General features: G+C 44.7%; 1 protein-coding gene across 5 annotated transcripts in view; it reads right to left on the bottom strand.

Moving 5' to 3' along the window:
• The window catches only part of RNF220 (ring finger protein 220), a 539,236-nt gene that overhangs the window by 190,200 nt on the left and 330,862 nt on the right, over window positions 1-18,174 (bottom strand). For all 5 annotated transcript variants that reach the window (XM_069232799.1, XM_069232801.1, XM_069232802.1 and 2 more), the window contains one exon: window positions 3,645-3,774. In XM_069232799.1, the coding sequence (XP_069088900.1) occupies window positions 3,645-3,774 (130 nt within the window). The remainder of the gene's footprint in view (window positions 1-3,644; window positions 3,775-18,174) is intronic.

Genomic DNA, 18,174 nt, shown 5'->3' with positions numbered 1-18,174 from the left:
ACATTAAATTGTTAGCTCTTTAGTAACAGCCTGGCACCTTAACTCTCTATGTTTGGGCCTGGATTGTGGCGCTCAGCGTTGGTAGGTGGTGGAGGTGGGGTGCGCGGTGTGGGGAGGGCTCAATCTGCATGGTGTACGTCAGGCCCTCCTAGTGATTAGCTTCTGTGGCCTCAATCCATGGAATAGATTGAATGTTATCTATCATGGCGCAGAGCAGGTCGTTATTTAATAATTAATAAAGACCTCATCTCCTTCTTCGCTCCAGCACGGCCAAGAGTAGAGCACGGCCATGGAGGTGTCAGCTGCAGAGAGAGTTTCTCCGTGACTCTGGCTCTTACTTAGAGGGATAAGGCCATCCGTCCTCACCTGTCATCTGGCCCACAATGGCCCCTGTCAAGCCCTGTGATTTAGGCCTTCCTCTCGTTTCCCATTAAAGGCGGCCTTCCCATCACTACCATTTAGCGGCGTTGCTCGGCGGTAGGCCCCGGCCGCCTGTAGGCCGCTTCCCTCTCCCTCGGCGCACCTGCCTTCCCCCTGATAGGCCACCACGGCCACTAATTGCCTCCCTTCATTCCAACCTGCGTATTCAGTTGCCGGGGACTTTATGAAGTTGGAACAGACCCAAACGACGCCATAAATTACACACACGCACCGTGGCCGGTGCCGCACAAAGAAACAGGGCGTTCTTCCTTCATCTTGCGGTTATGAGCAATAGGCTTGGAGACTGCAAATCAGCCCTCTCCTCTATTAACCAAACGTCCCCCCGCTGCACTCATCAGGGGGATCACCTCGGGCACGTGCCTCTCCCAAAACACTGGCCTCTCCCAAGACACGTGCTTTTGCTCCTCACTCAGCCTCAAAACATGCCTCCGCCTCAGACAGTCCCTCAGACAAAACATGTGCTTCAGCCTCAGAAACATGCCTCGGCCTCAGACAGTCTCTTATCCTCAGAAAAGCGATTCTCACAAAACAAATGTTTCAGATCCAGAAATATGCTTTGGCCACAGACAGTCCCTCAGCCTCAGACAGGCGACTCTCACAAAACATGCTCTTCTGCCGCAGGAACATGCTTCAGCCTCTGACAGTCTCTCATCCTCAGACAGGTGTTTCTCACAAAACATGTTCTTCAGCCTCAGAAACACGCTTCATCCTCAGACAGGCGATTCTCACAAAACAAATGCTTCAGCCTCAGAAACATGCTTCGGCCTGAGACAGTCTTTTGTCCTCAGACAGGCCCTTCTCACAAAACATGTACTTCGACTTCGGAAACATGCTTCGGCCTGAGACAGTCTCATCCCAGGGCACACACTTCTCACTAAAAATATAGTTCGACTTCAGAAGCATGCTTCGGCCTGAGGCAGTCTATTATCCTCACACATGCCTTTCTCACAAAACATGTACTTCGGCTTAAGAAGCATGTTTCGGCCTGAGGTAGTCTATTATTCTCACACAGTCCTTTCTCACAAATCATGCACTTCAGCCTAAGAAACATCGTTCTACCTGAGATAGTCTGTTATCCACAGACAGGCCTTTCCCACCAAACATGTACTTCGACTTAGGAAACAAGCTTTGGCCTCAGACAGTCTGTTATCCTGAGACAGGCCCTTCTCACAAGACATGTACTTCGGCTTAAGAAACCTGCTTCGCCCTGAGGCAGTCTCTTACCCCAGGGCAGGCACTTCTACCAGAGTTTAGTATTCGTCTCTGGGGAAGGTACTTCTCATTTTAGGCACATGCGTTCCCTCTACCCCAGCCACATGGCTAGTACCAGGCTAGTGCTGTTCCTCCAGGCACGAATTCTTCCAATTTGTGCTTTTCCCCTACACACTAATTTCTCAGATGTGGCATGATCACATGAAATGCGGTTCCCTCAAGTCATATGCTTCTCCTCCTAGATACACGACTGTACTCTAAACACACACTCCAGACTCGCATTTCACCCACCATAGACAAGCGCTTATCCCCCAGACACATGCCTTTGCCCTAGGCAGGTTATTTACCTGGATACATGTTTTTCCCCATAACTCTGTTTCTACTGAGACAAGTCCATCCTCCACCCAAAGTCACATGCTTCTGAGCTGGCCGTGCTGCACATCCAGATACGTGATTACCCCCAGATATGTGCTTCTCCCCAGACACATGCTTCTGATGATCTCCCCCTTCCCCCCACCAGACATGTGCTTCTTTCCAGACACACGCTTCTAATGATTCCCCACAAGACATGTGTTTTTCCCCAGACACATGCTTCTGATGGTCTCCCTCTTCCCCCCACCAGACATGTGCTTCTTCCCAGGCACACACTTCTAATGATTCCCCACAAGACATGTGCTTTTTCCCAGACACATGCTTCTCATGATTCCCTACAAAACATGTGTTTTTCCCTAGACACATGCTTCTGAGGATTCTTCCTAGACATGTGCTTCTTCCCAGATCTACGCTTCTAAAGATTTCCCACAAAACATGTGCTTCTTCCCAGACACACGATTTTGATAAGTCTCCCCAAGACAAGTGCTTCTTCCCAGACACATTCTGCTGATGATCCCCTCAGACATGTGTTTCTTCCTAGACATGCTTCTGGTATTTTTCTCCCAAAACGAACGCTTCTGATGATTCTCCCCCAAACAAGTCCTTCTACCAAACACACACTTCTGATGATCCCCCCAGACATGTACTTCTTCCCAGACACATGCTTCTGATGATTCTCCCCCGACATGTGCTTTTCCCTTAGAAGCATGCCCAACAGCTCACCGTGCTGCACACCTAGACACGAGAATCTCCCCCAGGCATACTTCTCCCCCAGACACATGCTCCTAAGAAAGTCATACTTCACACACACACACGTTTGTCCCCTACACCCATGTTTCTGAGGTGACTGTGCTTCTCTTCCAGATATATGGGTCCTCGTAGGCAGCTGATTCTCAGCTATTTGTGTCTCACACTCACACACTTACTTTAACCCCATGCAAGTTCTTCTCCCGATGCACGTTTCTCACAGAAACACATGTATCCATTCTCCTGAGGTAAGAGCTTCTCCCCAGACACACATCTAGACTCCTATAACTTCATCGTTTTCAGAGTCTAGTGCCACCCTCAAACACCTCCCCATAGACTACATGCGGAGAGCTTGGTGGCCCTCATGAGCTGGAGCACATTCAGTAGGTGGTCTGCCAGGGCTGGGTTGTGCTGTCTAACAGTACTTCAAGGCAGGAAAGGAATTCATTGAGGAGCACAGGTGCAGGGAGGAAATGGTTTATTGGGTTGGCATGCAGGAGGAGGCCACTTGCTTGTTCTTTAAGCGGTGAGGAGAAGTAATTTGTTGACTCTCACGGTCTGGGAAGGAATAGTCTGTCAATCCTCCAGGGCCAGGCAGGGATCATTTGGTGATCCTTACTGGCTAAAGAGGGTTTTCTTGGTGGTTATTTTCGACCTGGATGAATGGTTTGGTGGACGGCAGGGCATGAGGAGAGGTTCTTTGGTGGTCCTAATGACGAAAGATAGACAGTCTTGTGGTTTTCTGAGGGGTGGAGAGCTAGTTGTGGTCCTCTAAGCCTGAGGTGTCATAGTTTGGTGGTACTTCTGCAACTGTCGGGATAGTTTGGCACATCTAAGGGTCTTTAAGGTGAGAAAGGGGCTTTGGTCCATACCTGAGGTTCAGCTGAATCAGCTTGTCCATCTCTTGTTCCATGTGCTCCTGCAGCTCCCCCGGCCGCAGCAGCACCTGGCAGATAGGGCAGATGGGGGCTTGGCTGTCAAACAAGGCCACCTTCTTCTTACCTGTGAAGGAAGAAAGCAGAAAAGTTGTAATGTGGGCTTCACCTCATCCACTACTCCTGCCCTTATCTGCCCATCGCGCACACATATCTACATCTTCACAACTCCCTTATAGTACTGCGGGTATGCATGCACTACAGTGACCCTCTGTGCTCTACAGATGCATGATAAGTACTACATTGCTATAGGGTTTATGTCATATATAAGATATTTGAGCAGAGAAATGCCTTCCCACAGAAGCCACAATAAAGGAAACCTAATACATAAAAAAACAATTTTGTGAAAGTACAAGGAAAAATAAAACTCAACAAAAAAGAGAATCATTTGAAAATGTAGGCTTACTCTCTGATCTACAGGTATATGCTGTTGCTGTTTGGTGCTCTGCTGCACAATTGTACTTTGATGCCATGGTAAAAGTTGACCCATGCTGTCTGCATAACATTCTATAAGAGGTGGTCACAAGGCGGTCTCTCTGTTGCACCACAGAATAGCCCATCTTTTGTACTGTAGAACACATGCTCTCACTCAGGTTCACCTTGGTTCTGTCTACAGACAAGAGGTGTCTACTATGCTGTCCCACATGATGGCCTCTGTGCTGTGACACGAAGCAGTCTCTTTGGTGCACCAGAGAGTAGTCAGTCTTTTGTACCCCTGTGCTTTACCAAAAGATGGCTGGTTTCCTACCGGAAAGGATAATATGGTGTCTAGTGTACGACTGGATGACCTCTTTGCTGTACTGTAAGATGGCCTCTTCTCCTGCGGACAGTTTGCACACAAAGAGAAAGGGAGTGAAGTCGATCCTGAAGATCACACCAGCTGTCAAAGTTGACTCCCTCCCTGTTTGTCTAAGCCTTTCTCTGGTTTCCCAGTCTTGGAAAGAGTGGCCAGAACTAAACTCTCTATGGTTAGCACCTCCAAATTCATGAGACATGGGCTTGATGTCTAAGGATAGTAGGGGCTATTTTCTGTTTAATGCAGGAGCCTGTAATGAGGTGAGGGATAGGTTAGGGGACTGAGAGTGTGAGTACGGTGATCTTTAGCAGTGCTGTAAGGCAGGGGGTTGTCTAAGGTTAGTGCCCATAACATTTGGAGGGGTAGTTCTATCTCAGGATAGTGTTTGCATCAGTCAGATCCTCTGCTATGGCGTAGTAGCATCACCACCCCAACCCCTACCCCCACCACCAGCTGAAAAACTTTTACAGTAAAACCATAATAAACTACTTTTATTATGCTTTTACTGTAAAAGGGGTGGGCCATGGGGCGTGACAGGGACAGAGGGGGAGTGCACACTCCCCTTTAGTGTGCATGTACGTTTGGCCGGCCGTATCCGGCTGGCCAAACATACATGCATACTAGGCTCTCTCCAACCCAGCACTGGGTTGCCGGGTGGGAGAGAGCAGACAGAGACTCTCACTCTGCCTCGGAGCACCCTGGCAGGGTGCTGTGACCAATCCTAGCGCTGCTTTCATGCTGGCAGCAGAATAAAAGCAGCATTAGGATTGGACGTAGGGCAGGCTGGGAGCCTGCAGTCGAGGACCAGAGCAGTTCTTTATTATTATGGGCCTGATTCCAACTTTGGAGGACGGTGTTAAACCGGCCCAAAAGTGGCGGATATACCACCTACCGTATTACGAGTCCATTATATCCTATGGAACTCGTAATACGGTAGGTGGTATATCCGTCGCTTTTGGGACGGTTTAACACCGTCCTCCAAAGTTGGAATCAGGCCCTATATGTTTTTTTTGCCCCCCCCACCACGCCGCCCCTTTTCCGTCCCGCGAGCTGCGACTGGTCAGACGAGATAGAGACATCTACCCCTGGAGCATGTAATCTTAGACTGGATAGCTCTTCTATCCAAAGTGAGTGCCTGTGATATCACGAGGGACAGCCCTGCAGTCTGATTGCACAGTATGTACTATCTATCGGGATAAAGTGCCTCTAATATCACGACAGAACGCTCTGATGTCTAAGGACAGAGCATTTACTATCTGTAGGATTAGACCTGCTCTCTAAGACAAGAGCCCATATTATCATGAGAGACAACCCTGCTAAAACTACAGACTGCAGTGCATGGAGATGCTCTGATCTACAACACGGGAATGAAAGATCATAGGGAATAAATGATCTGTTTAAGGTTAGTGCCTATGTGAAGGGATAGTTCTGCTGTGTACCTCAGACACTGGCTTGTGAGATTGTGAGGGATCCCTCTGACGACTATCATCAAAGGGATCGAGAGTGCTAGAGCCACTTATAAAACACAGCTCCCCCCGGCTCTTACCAACCCGCACCTCAAACAGCAGAGCTATCCCTCCCATCTGCCGAGGGGAACTTGCTTGCTGGACGGACATTACTGCATGCTTAGCATTTCTACTAACTCCATCTGAGTCTCCTATGGAAATAATTAATCCAAGGAAGGTTTGGGAAGAGTTGAGAATGCAAGTTGTAAATTAGACTCCCTCCAATTTATATTCAGAGCCTGCCAATGTGTCTATGTTCAGGAAAAATCCATTAATTTAGAAGCGAGAGACAGAAAAAGAGAGAGAGAGAACTAAGAGGGAGAGGGATGGGGTAGAGAGATGAGAAAGAAGGTGTAAGAGTGTGAGAGTATTAGAGATCTAAAAACCGAGAGAGGTAATGAGGAAATGACTGAGATAGAGAAATCAGTGACAGTGGATCTGACTGAAATTTACTTTGCTTTTGAGCAAAAAGTAGAAAGGTGAATTGAATAGACAAATAAGAAATATGTGCCTTTATGGTACAGCTAATATCACGTTGTTTGTCAATGATCAGTAGTGAAGGCCATATCCTAAGCTCAGCTGTGATATTACACTGCCCACTTGCTGTGAATGGGTAATAGGCAATGCCTTAAAGAACTGAATTAATAATTCCATTGCTTTTCACAACAGAAGATATCTGCCCCCCGGGTTCAAATAAAAGACAGATAACCATCTATCTGCTGGGTAAGCAAAGGACAGATGATGCCTTACAAATTGGAAGGTTCCTTCAGGTTAATTGCTGTCAATACACATAAATTCTCTTTAAAGCAAGCCTTCCTTTTAACATACATTGGGGCTCAAAGATCACATCATGTTTTACGACATCTTTATAAGTTCACCAAAACCGACCAGTGAATCCACTGATTTTTACTGGATTTGTAGGCATGTAATACTAATATAATTGATCTGTAATATTCTTATATCAAAAATTACAGGCATCTTAGTTACACTTCTTTTTAATTCTTTTTGTGATGTTTTTAGATGATTTGACAATAAACAGTGGATATTTTGCCGGACCTGTCTGCACACACACTGTTATGTGCAACAGGATCACGTCCAAGGGAATCTAAGTGCTGTTTGTTTAATAGTGGGTCCAGGAGTCTGATTTAATTCCAGGGTCACTTTCTTGTGGTGTCAGGAGCATGTGCAGTGGTATTCCAGCACACTGCACAGGGTATATACTCATACGACAGGGACCCAGACAATAATTTTGTGTTCATGGTCCTCATGGCAGACATGTTTGCTATCCAAGTAGGCATGTTCTTCTATAGTGTTCAATGGGGGTGGTGTGCTTGTTTCCAGCGCTACAACATTTAGCAGACAAAACAGATGGGTGAAAGTGAGATCGTTTGACTGTCGATAAACCACACATCTTTGTCAATTTGGGGAGGATTAAACTCAGTTCTCCTGGTTCCACTGTCAACAATTATAGTACCAAATCACGTTTGCACTTCTAAACGAGAGAACAATCCGGATGAACAGAGTATTTTTGTGGCACCGTGAGATCAATGGTAAGATAGCTCAGTGAGCTGACAGCTTGCCATCAGTCCTACAGTTCAAAGGTTTGAATTCCTTAACAACAAACTCAGCCATGTTTCCTTCTGATGTTATTTTATTTTAATAATAATACGTGTTATTCAAGTGCCTAGGGACAGGTAAGCGTTTGGTGACTGCTACTAAAATAGTCTTTACTATTAATGCTGATGCTGGGCAAGAGGCATCCCATTGGTCGGTAAAGGCAGAATGTTGGACGCCGGCCATGAGACGCAGAATGTGCCTTGACAATGGTTGCCCCTGTGCTTTTTGGTTCATCCTGGTGCAGTATCCGCAGATGCCCAGAAGAAGTAAAACAAAACGAACTTGATTAGAAACAGCATTGCGAGACTGGCCCTGAAAAGCAAACTCTGCCCTTTAATCTGCACAAATAGCGCATGTCCAGCTCCTAGCTTTGGGAGCTTCCCGTCCCACTATTAATAGTGCCTGAAAACAATGAGGCACGTGTGCCTATTAATAACCCCAGAAATATTGAGTTTGGACCACCAAATGCTCCCACACATAGAGGCAATGCAAAGGATATCCTGTTTTCTTACATTTTTTACTCCTGCTGCGTCGAGCAGGAATGTCGCTCATCCCTAGTGCTGCACGTGTGCTGAAGCCCCAAGCCAAGTTCATGGAGCCTATTCACAAAGTGTATTTTGCAGTACTTGAAGTAGTACTGCTCTAGTACTACAGTAGGATTTTGTGCATACCAGAAAATGCTAGTCACTTATCTCTGTGAAGGGACCTCCACCTGTGCCATTCCTATTTTGTCAGTGCAGAGGTATTTCCCACAGCTGCAGAGATCTCCAAACACACAAGTCCACTTTTTACTAGTAAAAGTTTGAAGAATTTGGGGGAGGTTCGAAGAGTGTTGGGGTGAGGCTGAAAATACAGAATACCTACACCTAAATGGGAGGGGTTTAGGGGAAGGTAGAAAAGGTTTTATGGAAGGAAATGCAAATACAAACACACACTCATAAAAAGCCTAAACCCTATTGGCATTCCAAATTTGTAAAGGTACTACAGCCCAAAAGGTCTCAAGACAGTAGTAAATGTCCTCCAGCTCAGCCCTAGAGTAAGTCCAGCATCAGCCAAGGTCAATCACATGTACTGCAACACATTCCCATAGAAAACAATTATTTTTACTTAAGATATATATTAATCATTGAAAAGAAACCAACATAGAGTAATATTTGTATTCCTTCTATAGTAAAATGTATTAAAATGTAAGTATGGAATTAATTTATTTTTAGTTTTTGGCATAAGGTTACATATTTAATTTTAATACTGAAGTTTATTATTACATTTTCTAATAATATAATATTTATTTATTATAGACACATTCGATTTTTTTTATATCTACATTAAACAATATTATATATATAGTCATATAGACAATTATTTAATGAAGCCGCAGCCCATCCTATGGGGCTGAAGGGCCACGCCCCCTTGCCTTTTGCACCTCAAGAAGAGTGGGTGTCAGGCTGAGCAAAGTTGAGCCTGACAGACACTCTTCATTTTCAGGTCACGCAGTCAGGAGCTGGACATGCGCTATTTGTGCAGGCTCCTGGCTGCATGAGCTGATCTTTGCTGGTCTCAGGAGATCATAGCTCCTGTGGGCATCACCTCCTCAGCTCAGCAAATGTCCCCGAGACCCTCCCCCTCAGTGACGAGGAGTAGTGTCACTCTTTGTCTCTGATCTGGGAGCTTCAGTTTTAAGCCCTGAAGCGCAATGGGCAAGTGTGAATCAGTGACACCTCGTCACAGAGTGGGGTGGGGTCAACAGTCTCACTGACCCCATACCACTCTGTGATGAGAGTGGGTGTGCTGCCTTCCCTCATTGGCTGACCTATGGTCAACCAATGTGGGAAGGCAGCAGTACTAACACTCCTGGGACCTCCAAGGCGTAGGACTGCTGCCTTCCCTCATTGGTTGACCTAGGTCAACCAATGAGGGAAGGCAGCAGTCTGAACCCTCCTGGCACCTCCATGGCTGAGATGCAGGTAAGTGTGTGTGTGTTTTTAAAATGAATGTTTGGTGCATGTGTGTATGTTTGAATATTTGGTAAAGAGTGTTGTTAATGGATGTGTGTGCAAAGGAATGAGTGTAAATGATTGTGCATGTGTGCGTGTGTGTCCCGTCAGCCCCTCCCTCCTAAAATTACCGACAGCCACTGGTTTAATGTTAAAATGTGTATATAATTAAAATATGTATTGTATTTTTATAAAATTTAACAATACACTTATTGCATATTAAAATTAAGTGTTGAAACTTCTGTTGAAGTCTGAAAAAATATTTAACTCTGTACATAACCTTTAAAATATTTCAATAAATAATAAATAAACATAACATTTTTATTGTACGTGGGATTTATTACAATTATTCTTTAAGAAATATTATTTCAAAATGTAATAAATCTACTTCTTTATTTAATACACTGAGTTAATGTGATGTAACATTTTATTTACTTGAATCTAGGTTTGAAATAAATATTTTAAATTATTTTACATTAATATTGTACACTTCATTATTCTTATTTTTTAATGTTTAATAAACGTTTACCATTTTCCCTACACTTTTCCATACGGAGACCTCTGCCATGGTGGTGGAGGTCTCCATCTATCTGTGAAAAGCTATGAGTAGTACATTTGCACTTGTAAATCCTGGTGTAGGAGGATACAGCAGGGAGGTGTAGACAAGTAACTCTACACCTAGAAGTACATTTTCATTTGGAAATGGTCAATAGCAAAAAAACTGTAAAGTAACTACTAGATGTAGTGTTAAATATACATGTGAGTAAATATGCAGGTGTGTACACCTTTGTGAACAGGAGTCTATGACTCTTACCTTGGAGGAAGATAAATATGTGAAAACAAAAATAAGGAAACTGAACAATAGGCAGTGGCAAGTCGGGGGCGGTGTTAAGGCAGTAATGTTTCAATCTAGAAACTGATTAATTTTGGGAAAGGTCGGTGGCACTGAAAAGCCTGATTTGACTTGATTTAACTCTTGCATCACTTCTGGCCATTGCTCCAAAACGTCCAGTCTGCTGCTGTCATGTTATTGTGTAACGTGCTTAGTATCATTGTTCTGGCACCACAACATATTCCCAATATCGATTTGAGCACACCTGGGAGTTCCATCAATAATTTGTGTCTTTCGTTACTGGTTGGTTGTGGTTGTATGTGGTTGGCAGGGTTTGTTCAATGTTGAGTTTATCAGTGGTGCATGTACGTTATTGTTAAAGTTAGAGGGGTTGATATTGGAATATTTCTGAAGGTTCTTATATTATTTGCATGGATGGGCACACTATTTCCTTGGATTGAGGGGCTGGCTGTCCATGTTGGAATATTTCTGAAGCTTCTTGTATTATTTGCATGGATGGGCACACTATTTCCTTGGATTGAGGGGCTGGCTGTCCAATGCTTGACCGAAGTAACATCAGATGAAACCCGTCTGATGCCATCTGCCTGCTGAGAAACCGAAAAGAGAGAACACAACCAGAAAACGCTTCTACTGTTGAATTTTAATGGTGCTTTATTCTCCTTCCCTGTCCTCCAGCTCTGTATTTCTGAAAGTTACGTTTCTCACCCTGTAAATCTCGCACGAGCGCTGAAGAAACATTCCCATCGGACTTGATTTTAAAAAACAGAGTGAACATCTTCCAGTTAATGAAATGCAACACATTTGGAAGTAATTTGGTAGTACTTTGATGTTTAACGAAATATTTCGTTGAAAATAATATTTTTTTCCTGACCCACAGCTACCTACTGTGTTCTTGTCTATAGCCATGAGTGGGGGGATGTTTGCCAGAGGCATGGAGTAAATATTATGTGACCACGGGGTAGTAATGTTCACCATCACAATAAGTATTTCAGTGGACTAGGTGTGGTAAGTGTTTCATCTTCAATAGCAACAGCCCATCAGCAAGAATTAAAAAAAAAATACAAATGTATTAGTAAATAACTGAAATAAAATATATCTACATATGCTATCTTATACAAGTGATCGTTTTGTGAAAGTTTTACCTGAAAATCTTCTTACTATATTTACACAAACAGAGAGGTAGAGAGAGTGGGGTAACCTAAGAAAAACATGACTCGCCCTGTATAGCTCAAGGAAAGGAAAGAAATTCACCTGGACAGGAAAACTTGCATTACTTCCCTTTACGGTCAAGTGATATGACCTCTTTGTTTACAAAAAAAAAAAAACTGGATTTGTGTTTTTTATGCAAGTTCTCTATTCAGTCTAGCGTGACCATTTTCACTCGTGGTTACTTTAATGTAGCCTTATTCATGCAAACTTAACATAGTGCATAGGTATAAATCAGTAAAAGGTACACATCCATAAAAGTGTGTGTGCCTAGATACCCAAAGGCGTCTGTCCCTCTTCTATTTCTGTGCAGAATATTTTGACCATAGAGAGAGTGCTCGCTGCTGTTCTGTATGGGGAAGGCAAAGCAGAAAGGTCGACACGGTAGGAATCATGTCCCGAAAGCAACCGCCTTTTTGATCTAATCCAAACAGCAGGATACCTCTTGCCGAAGGTGTGAGAGGGGCCTCCCTCCCATTCAAAATCAATTATGGCTTTTGGGACATGAGTGAGAGAAGACTCTGTCTAACCCAAAGGGGATGAAAGAAAAAATTGACAAAGCCAATAGGGATTGCCAATGCTTGCAAAAACACAAAAAAAGAAAAAAGTTGCAATGACACAGCTGCTACTGGCAGCCACGTCGTTTTTTAGCGCACTTTGCCACCACGAATGCGCATTCATAAGGAATGACACGGGCACCACCCTTTTTTTTGCCAGTTCACGATGGCAAATGACATTTGGATTGGTAAATAAAAATATATATCTCTGCACTGTGGAGTGGTCTGGCAGCAAACGGCTGCTGCTGGGCCCTCAAAAAAATAAATAAAATGTAAAGGACTACAATGGGTTCAGTGAGCAAATGATGAGCGAGTGGGGGAAGCGGGTCAGTTGGAAGCATGGGGAAATTTGTAGGGGCAAAGGAGCAACAGAGGTGTTTGAGGCTGTGCCTCGGGGAGGCAAAAACAAAGTAAACATAAAAAAGAAATGCCAGGGAGGGGTGGGGAAAACAATAGACAAGATTCGAGCACAGGAATGAGGAAGCAACAAAGAGTGTGTGGGGCGGCTATTTGGGAGTAACCAGCACACGAGGCAAAGAGCTAGAAAGCATGTACACTCTCATGGGGTGCTGAAAGGAAAATAAAAAAGTAGTTGCCTGAATGTGAGCAGTGGGAGAATACAAGTCATTCTCTGAAAAGGAAGGATAAAGAGGCTATGTTCCAGGGTAGGAGCAAACACAAGAAGTGGAAGGCAAGCCATTGAAAAAGTAGGAAGCAAATGAGAGCAACAATACACCTCCAATGTTAAGCCACGGGCGGGCTCTAATCCCACTGTATGTTTTAGTAGAGTCCACGAAAAGTCTTTTGCAAACAGACAGCTACAATTCTTTTTTTTTGCAGTTTTATTAAGCAAAAATTCTTTACGTAGCACAAATTTGACCCAAAGGTATTGGAGCACTTTACAAGAGCACCAGTTACAATACACAAGTACACATTTATTTATTTATTTATTTATTTATTTTAGTAACAGGGAGATTAAGGGCTTGTTTATTACCCTAGCGGATGGGATACTTCGTCACAAATGAGATAGATATCCCGCTCACCATACTACAAGTTCCATAGGATATAATGGAACTTGTAATAGAGCGGACGGAATATCCATCACATTTCTGACGGTGTATCCCATCTGCCAAGGTCGTAATCAGGCCCTAAGTCATTTGCCCAGAATAACATGATGTTGAGACGACACCAAACTCGAAGCTAGTTCTCCAGTTCCAAAGTCGGCAGCTCTGGCCATTACACCACATCCTCACCCAAATTGTCTAGCAGGTGAGACCTAAAAAGAGTCCCTGCAATCCAAATGGAAGGCCGTCCATTGGGACATGCATGAATGTGGAAGGGAATGAGAGTCCTTGGGAGCCAGGTAAGAGACTACATTCATTCTAAAGCAAACAATAATATTGAGCGCTGAGTGAAAGTGAGCCCTTTCCAATCTAAGGAGAGGTGGCTATCCAAAAGAACACAAGCCATATGGACATGTCTCAGTTAGAATTCCATCTAACTCAAGGGGCGCTATGATTCTAAGAATATATGTGAGAACACCCAGTTGCCCTTTGGACATGTATGAAAGCCAACATTCTCCAATTCAAAGAGAGCGTGAAACACAGTGGCTGCACATGAAAGAGAACCATCCAATCCAAAGTGAGCAGAGGCTTTATGAGGATGCAACTCACAAACCTGCAGGCTTCTGTGAATTTAATAATTCCTGGCCAAGGGGCTAGCGCAGGCCACACAAGTACTCACACATTCATTGCAAGGGTGAGAATGCTAAGCCAGAGTCATTAAAGATCTCACACCCTGACTTGGCACATCTAGGGCCGAAGGGTGCTCTCAATAGATGCCATTAATACAGGAGAGTTTGGATATGCTCTGCCTCTAAAAGGTACACTGCAAAAGGAAAACAAACTAACATGTTACATATCACACGTTCTTTAAAGAGACACATTTACAATGTAACTGTCCATTTTTTATTCTAAAGACTTGAGTGCCAAATTAAAAGCCATATTGTATTGCCACATTTTGATTGCATTTCAGACCATCTCAAACATTCCGACAACGTTGAGCAATGTAATCGATAAAGTGGAGTGACAATGCCACTATCCTTGCTCCTGCTCACCGAACTAATATTCCACATTTGTGGGGCCCCTTCTACTAGGACAACATGACCAGGGGCTTCAGAACTAAAGGGAACAGAAGTAACCCTTCAGCACATCATACAATATATATAAGCCCTTATTGGAAAAAGCACCATTCCTTGGTATTAAGTGAGGTGGTGGGGGAGGGGGAGTGTATCTGTCAGTGCCTGCCCACCTTAAGCACTGATATCAGCAAGCATGCTCAGAAGGAATTCCATAAAGACAGCATCCTTTCAAATGCCTTCTTTATTAGCAGCTCCCATGTGTTCACCTTTACAACAGAAGGCAGACTGTTTATTCAACCCTCTGCGACGCTTTAGGAGGAAAGACTTTCTTCCGGGGCATATGGCTAAGGAAATATTGGAGGCCGGCAAGTGAGGCTATCGAGTCTCACACATGACTGACTATGACTCAGCTCTAGTGGCTTTTCGAGGCACCTGTAGGCCACTGGGCTTCAGACTGAACAGATGCCTAATGTTACTCTCTCAGGGATGCCCATCGCAGGTCCAGGGGGCTGGGCCTACACCAATTTACAAGGGCAACCACTGACTACGTAAAACAGTTCCATTTAGAACAAATAGTTGTATGTGCATTTATCTTACTTGGATATCGTGAAAATCTGACATGGATCCGGTTCTCCTGTGCCTACATTCGACATCTCTCTCCCTGTTCATCCTGTGTCAGGATCTTGATTGTAAGGCTTTCGAGGGGCAGAAATTTATACAAGCCTTTACCGCCGAGCTTACCAAGGCTTGAAGGGTGTAAAGCCAGTCATTACGCATTTAAACCAGGTCAGAAAGAGGTGGGCTCCCCTATCAAGCTATCAGCTCCTAGCAGTCAAGATATGGCCGTCTTATAGGGGGATTTGAGGGCCATTCCCTTTTTTTAAATATTCATTTTGCAGGCTGCATAGTCTAAACCCGATTTAAATCTATGCAGCCGGCGCCTGGCTTATTCCTGTTTCATATCATGATTCTTGAGGTCTGTGGCATGTTTAAGCACCAAAGAAAAAGGAATTGGAAGGGTGCCCCCGGCATGCTGACGTCTGTATGGGCGCACCCACAGGTTCTGTGTAAATGGGAGCTGTCAGGAGAAGCAGAAAAACACACTTCTCAAGGCCAAGTAGACACCAGGCTGATTTATTTATTTTTCCCTGGTATGTTCTCAAGTAGTTTTAAACAGTGCCACACATTACCTTTTGGGATCTTCAAGGTGCTACACTACTAGTGAACACTAGTGATCTGGCTAAGACAGGCTAGTCACTACTCTTCCATATATTTCCTGGACTGCTTCCATACAAGGTAATATGATGTAGGAACTCACGGCCCCTTTCAAGCAGCAAATGAGGTCCATTTCCCCAAAATGAGGATGTAAACTATTAAAAAACCTTGCAGCAGACCATTGTATTGCGGTTTTGGTTAAAAATCTTTGTTAAAAAAACAAATACTATAGAAACATCACATTGCATAAAACATGTAAGCAAATGGGCCAAGTGTACCACTGCTGAAAGGGACGAGCATCATCATGCCCTACCAAAGGCTTCGGCCCTCATGGATGACAGCCTCTCCCTACACCCAGTAATGGTATTTAATAGGATGCTGTACCTGATCCATCAGTATTCATTTAAAAAGCTTATATATGCAGACGTCCAAGGTGTAGTAAGATATTTATTGCCATTGGTGAGTGTGGGGAGAGGCTGCCATTCACAAGATGAAGCCTACAGTGGCTCATGATGCCCCTCCCCTTCGTGGACAAAAGTAGCAAATAGCAAATTACATTTGCACACCTCTTTATATGGAGAGAAAAATGAGAAAACGCTACAAAGGAAGATAGTAGAAGCTGCAAGAGTGAGCTGAAGGGGCAGGGAGTGGCTGTAAATGGATTAAAGAGGACAAGTATGGCTTTAGGATTGCACTGCTTCAGTCTTCTGTGCTTGAACATTTAATTGCAGCAGCCGCGAGTTTCAAAGCAGAGCTCTGGGCACCAACATGTTTTTATTTACAAATTAAGCACTGTCTGCATAACCTATTATTGGGCGACATTTATTTTCACCGCCATGACATCATTGGTTCACAACACGTTTCCACTGAAAATGCATTTTTTGATATGCCAGCTTGCTCTGCAGGTGGCACTCAAGTTTACAACACATTTCTGAACTATGCGAGGGGGATAATCCACCCTGTGGCAGAGCGCATCCCAGAGTAAATGAATAGGAGAGCCGCCACATAGACTGGGTCTATGCAGAAACGTTTTAAGGCATGGGCAAAGTGGGCCTTGGCGCAGGGCTCCAACATTTCAGGGAACCCCTTGCTAATACCAGCTATGTTCTGCAGAGTCTTGCCCTGACTACCTTGAATAATTCTTAAACAGATTGTGTGAAATACTGTTTTCATGTAATTTATGTCTAATGCAAGTGATATGTGGGAGTCTACTACAGGCATTTTGCAGAGAAATGTTGTGTTTATGTGTCATGCAATATCCATTACAAAACATTTCTTTCAGATCAAAACAGAACCTGGCATAGGAGCAATAAGAAAGGGTCACAGAGATTATTTGCAGTAATGTCAGTGAGCTACTGCTGTGTTACATTTTTTAAAACACACATCCCTGAACATTAGATATAACAACTTTAGAATTTGGACGAATGTATTTGTGTATTGTCATTGACCTGGCCAAAAGGGGAATGAAAGAGCTGAAATTGGATTATAAATTCAAAGCTGTTCCGAACAGGGCCCCTAAATATAATCACATCATGTTGAGTTGAGGCCTGGATGCATACCTGGGTCCCTCAGATGCCCCTGTGTCTATGCTGAAAATCGGACTGTGCTGCATCTTCACACCCTGGGCCCACCATCCCAACCCCCAGGGACAGTAAGGGCCTGAGGAGGAAGCGAGCAAGATATGTGGAAGGCGCTGAGATTGAACTGTGGAAATAGATCCATCAGCCGGCACCTCCTCACCGGCACATGACGGTGCATACGGAGTGGCTCGTCTCCTCCTCTGGCACTTTAGGTTTCAAGCTCAGGGCTCCTAAGTGACTTTGAGAAATGGCTAATCGATTATCGTCCCCTCGCCGAAGACTCAGGCCGAGAATACGTAAGAGGCCTGCTCGCAGGTGAGCCACCGGGAGCGGCCTCCTCTCTCCCGGAGGCCGAATCTCCCCCTGAGCACGACCGCCTTTAATCCATCAACAGGCGATCAATGCTCGCTGTAATCAGCTCGTGTTCAAGAAATGTACACATGTTGGCAGAATCCCTTTGTTTAATCTCCAGATCAGAGAGGCCCCATCCTACCGCCTCACAGCCCTGTAGGCAGGCCGCCCTAGCATCCTTTCCGACGGTGCGCCTCCTGCTCTCACTCACGGCCAGTAGTGGTGCTTAAGAACCCTCACCGGGCCCTTCCCTGCCTGAAGCCCGTATATTTCATCCATGCAGTAGCCTTTGCTCACTGCTCCCAACCCCGAAGACAAGCTGACACTGCATTCCTCCATATGGTATGCCTTTAGCTTTAACACATCCCACAAAGCTGCAGGTCATTCATTCCCATGCTATTTCGGCAACCTTCACTCATTGCTTCCTCGCAAACTACTGGGCCGCCCATGGTGCTCATCCCAGTGACCCACCAGAAGCCTGCCTTCACCACTCCCACCCCTGCAGGCCAGTCACCCAGAGTGCTCATCAACAACGTATGACTCCAACCGCCACTCACCGCTCCGACCCTTGCAGGCCAGCCACCCAGGGTACTCATCAATAGGGTACGGCTCCAACCGTCCCTCACCGCTGCCACCCCTGGAGGTCAGCTGCT

The sequence above is a fragment of the Pleurodeles waltl genome, chromosome 4_2 (genome assembly GCF_031143425.1).
Source record: "Pleurodeles waltl isolate 20211129_DDA chromosome 4_2, aPleWal1.hap1.20221129, whole genome shotgun sequence".
Classification (NCBI taxonomy): Eukaryota; Metazoa; Chordata; class Amphibia; order Caudata; family Salamandridae; genus Pleurodeles; species Pleurodeles waltl.
The sequence above is the reverse complement of the archived record's forward strand: the minus strand, read 5'-3'. Positions and strand labels throughout refer to the sequence as shown.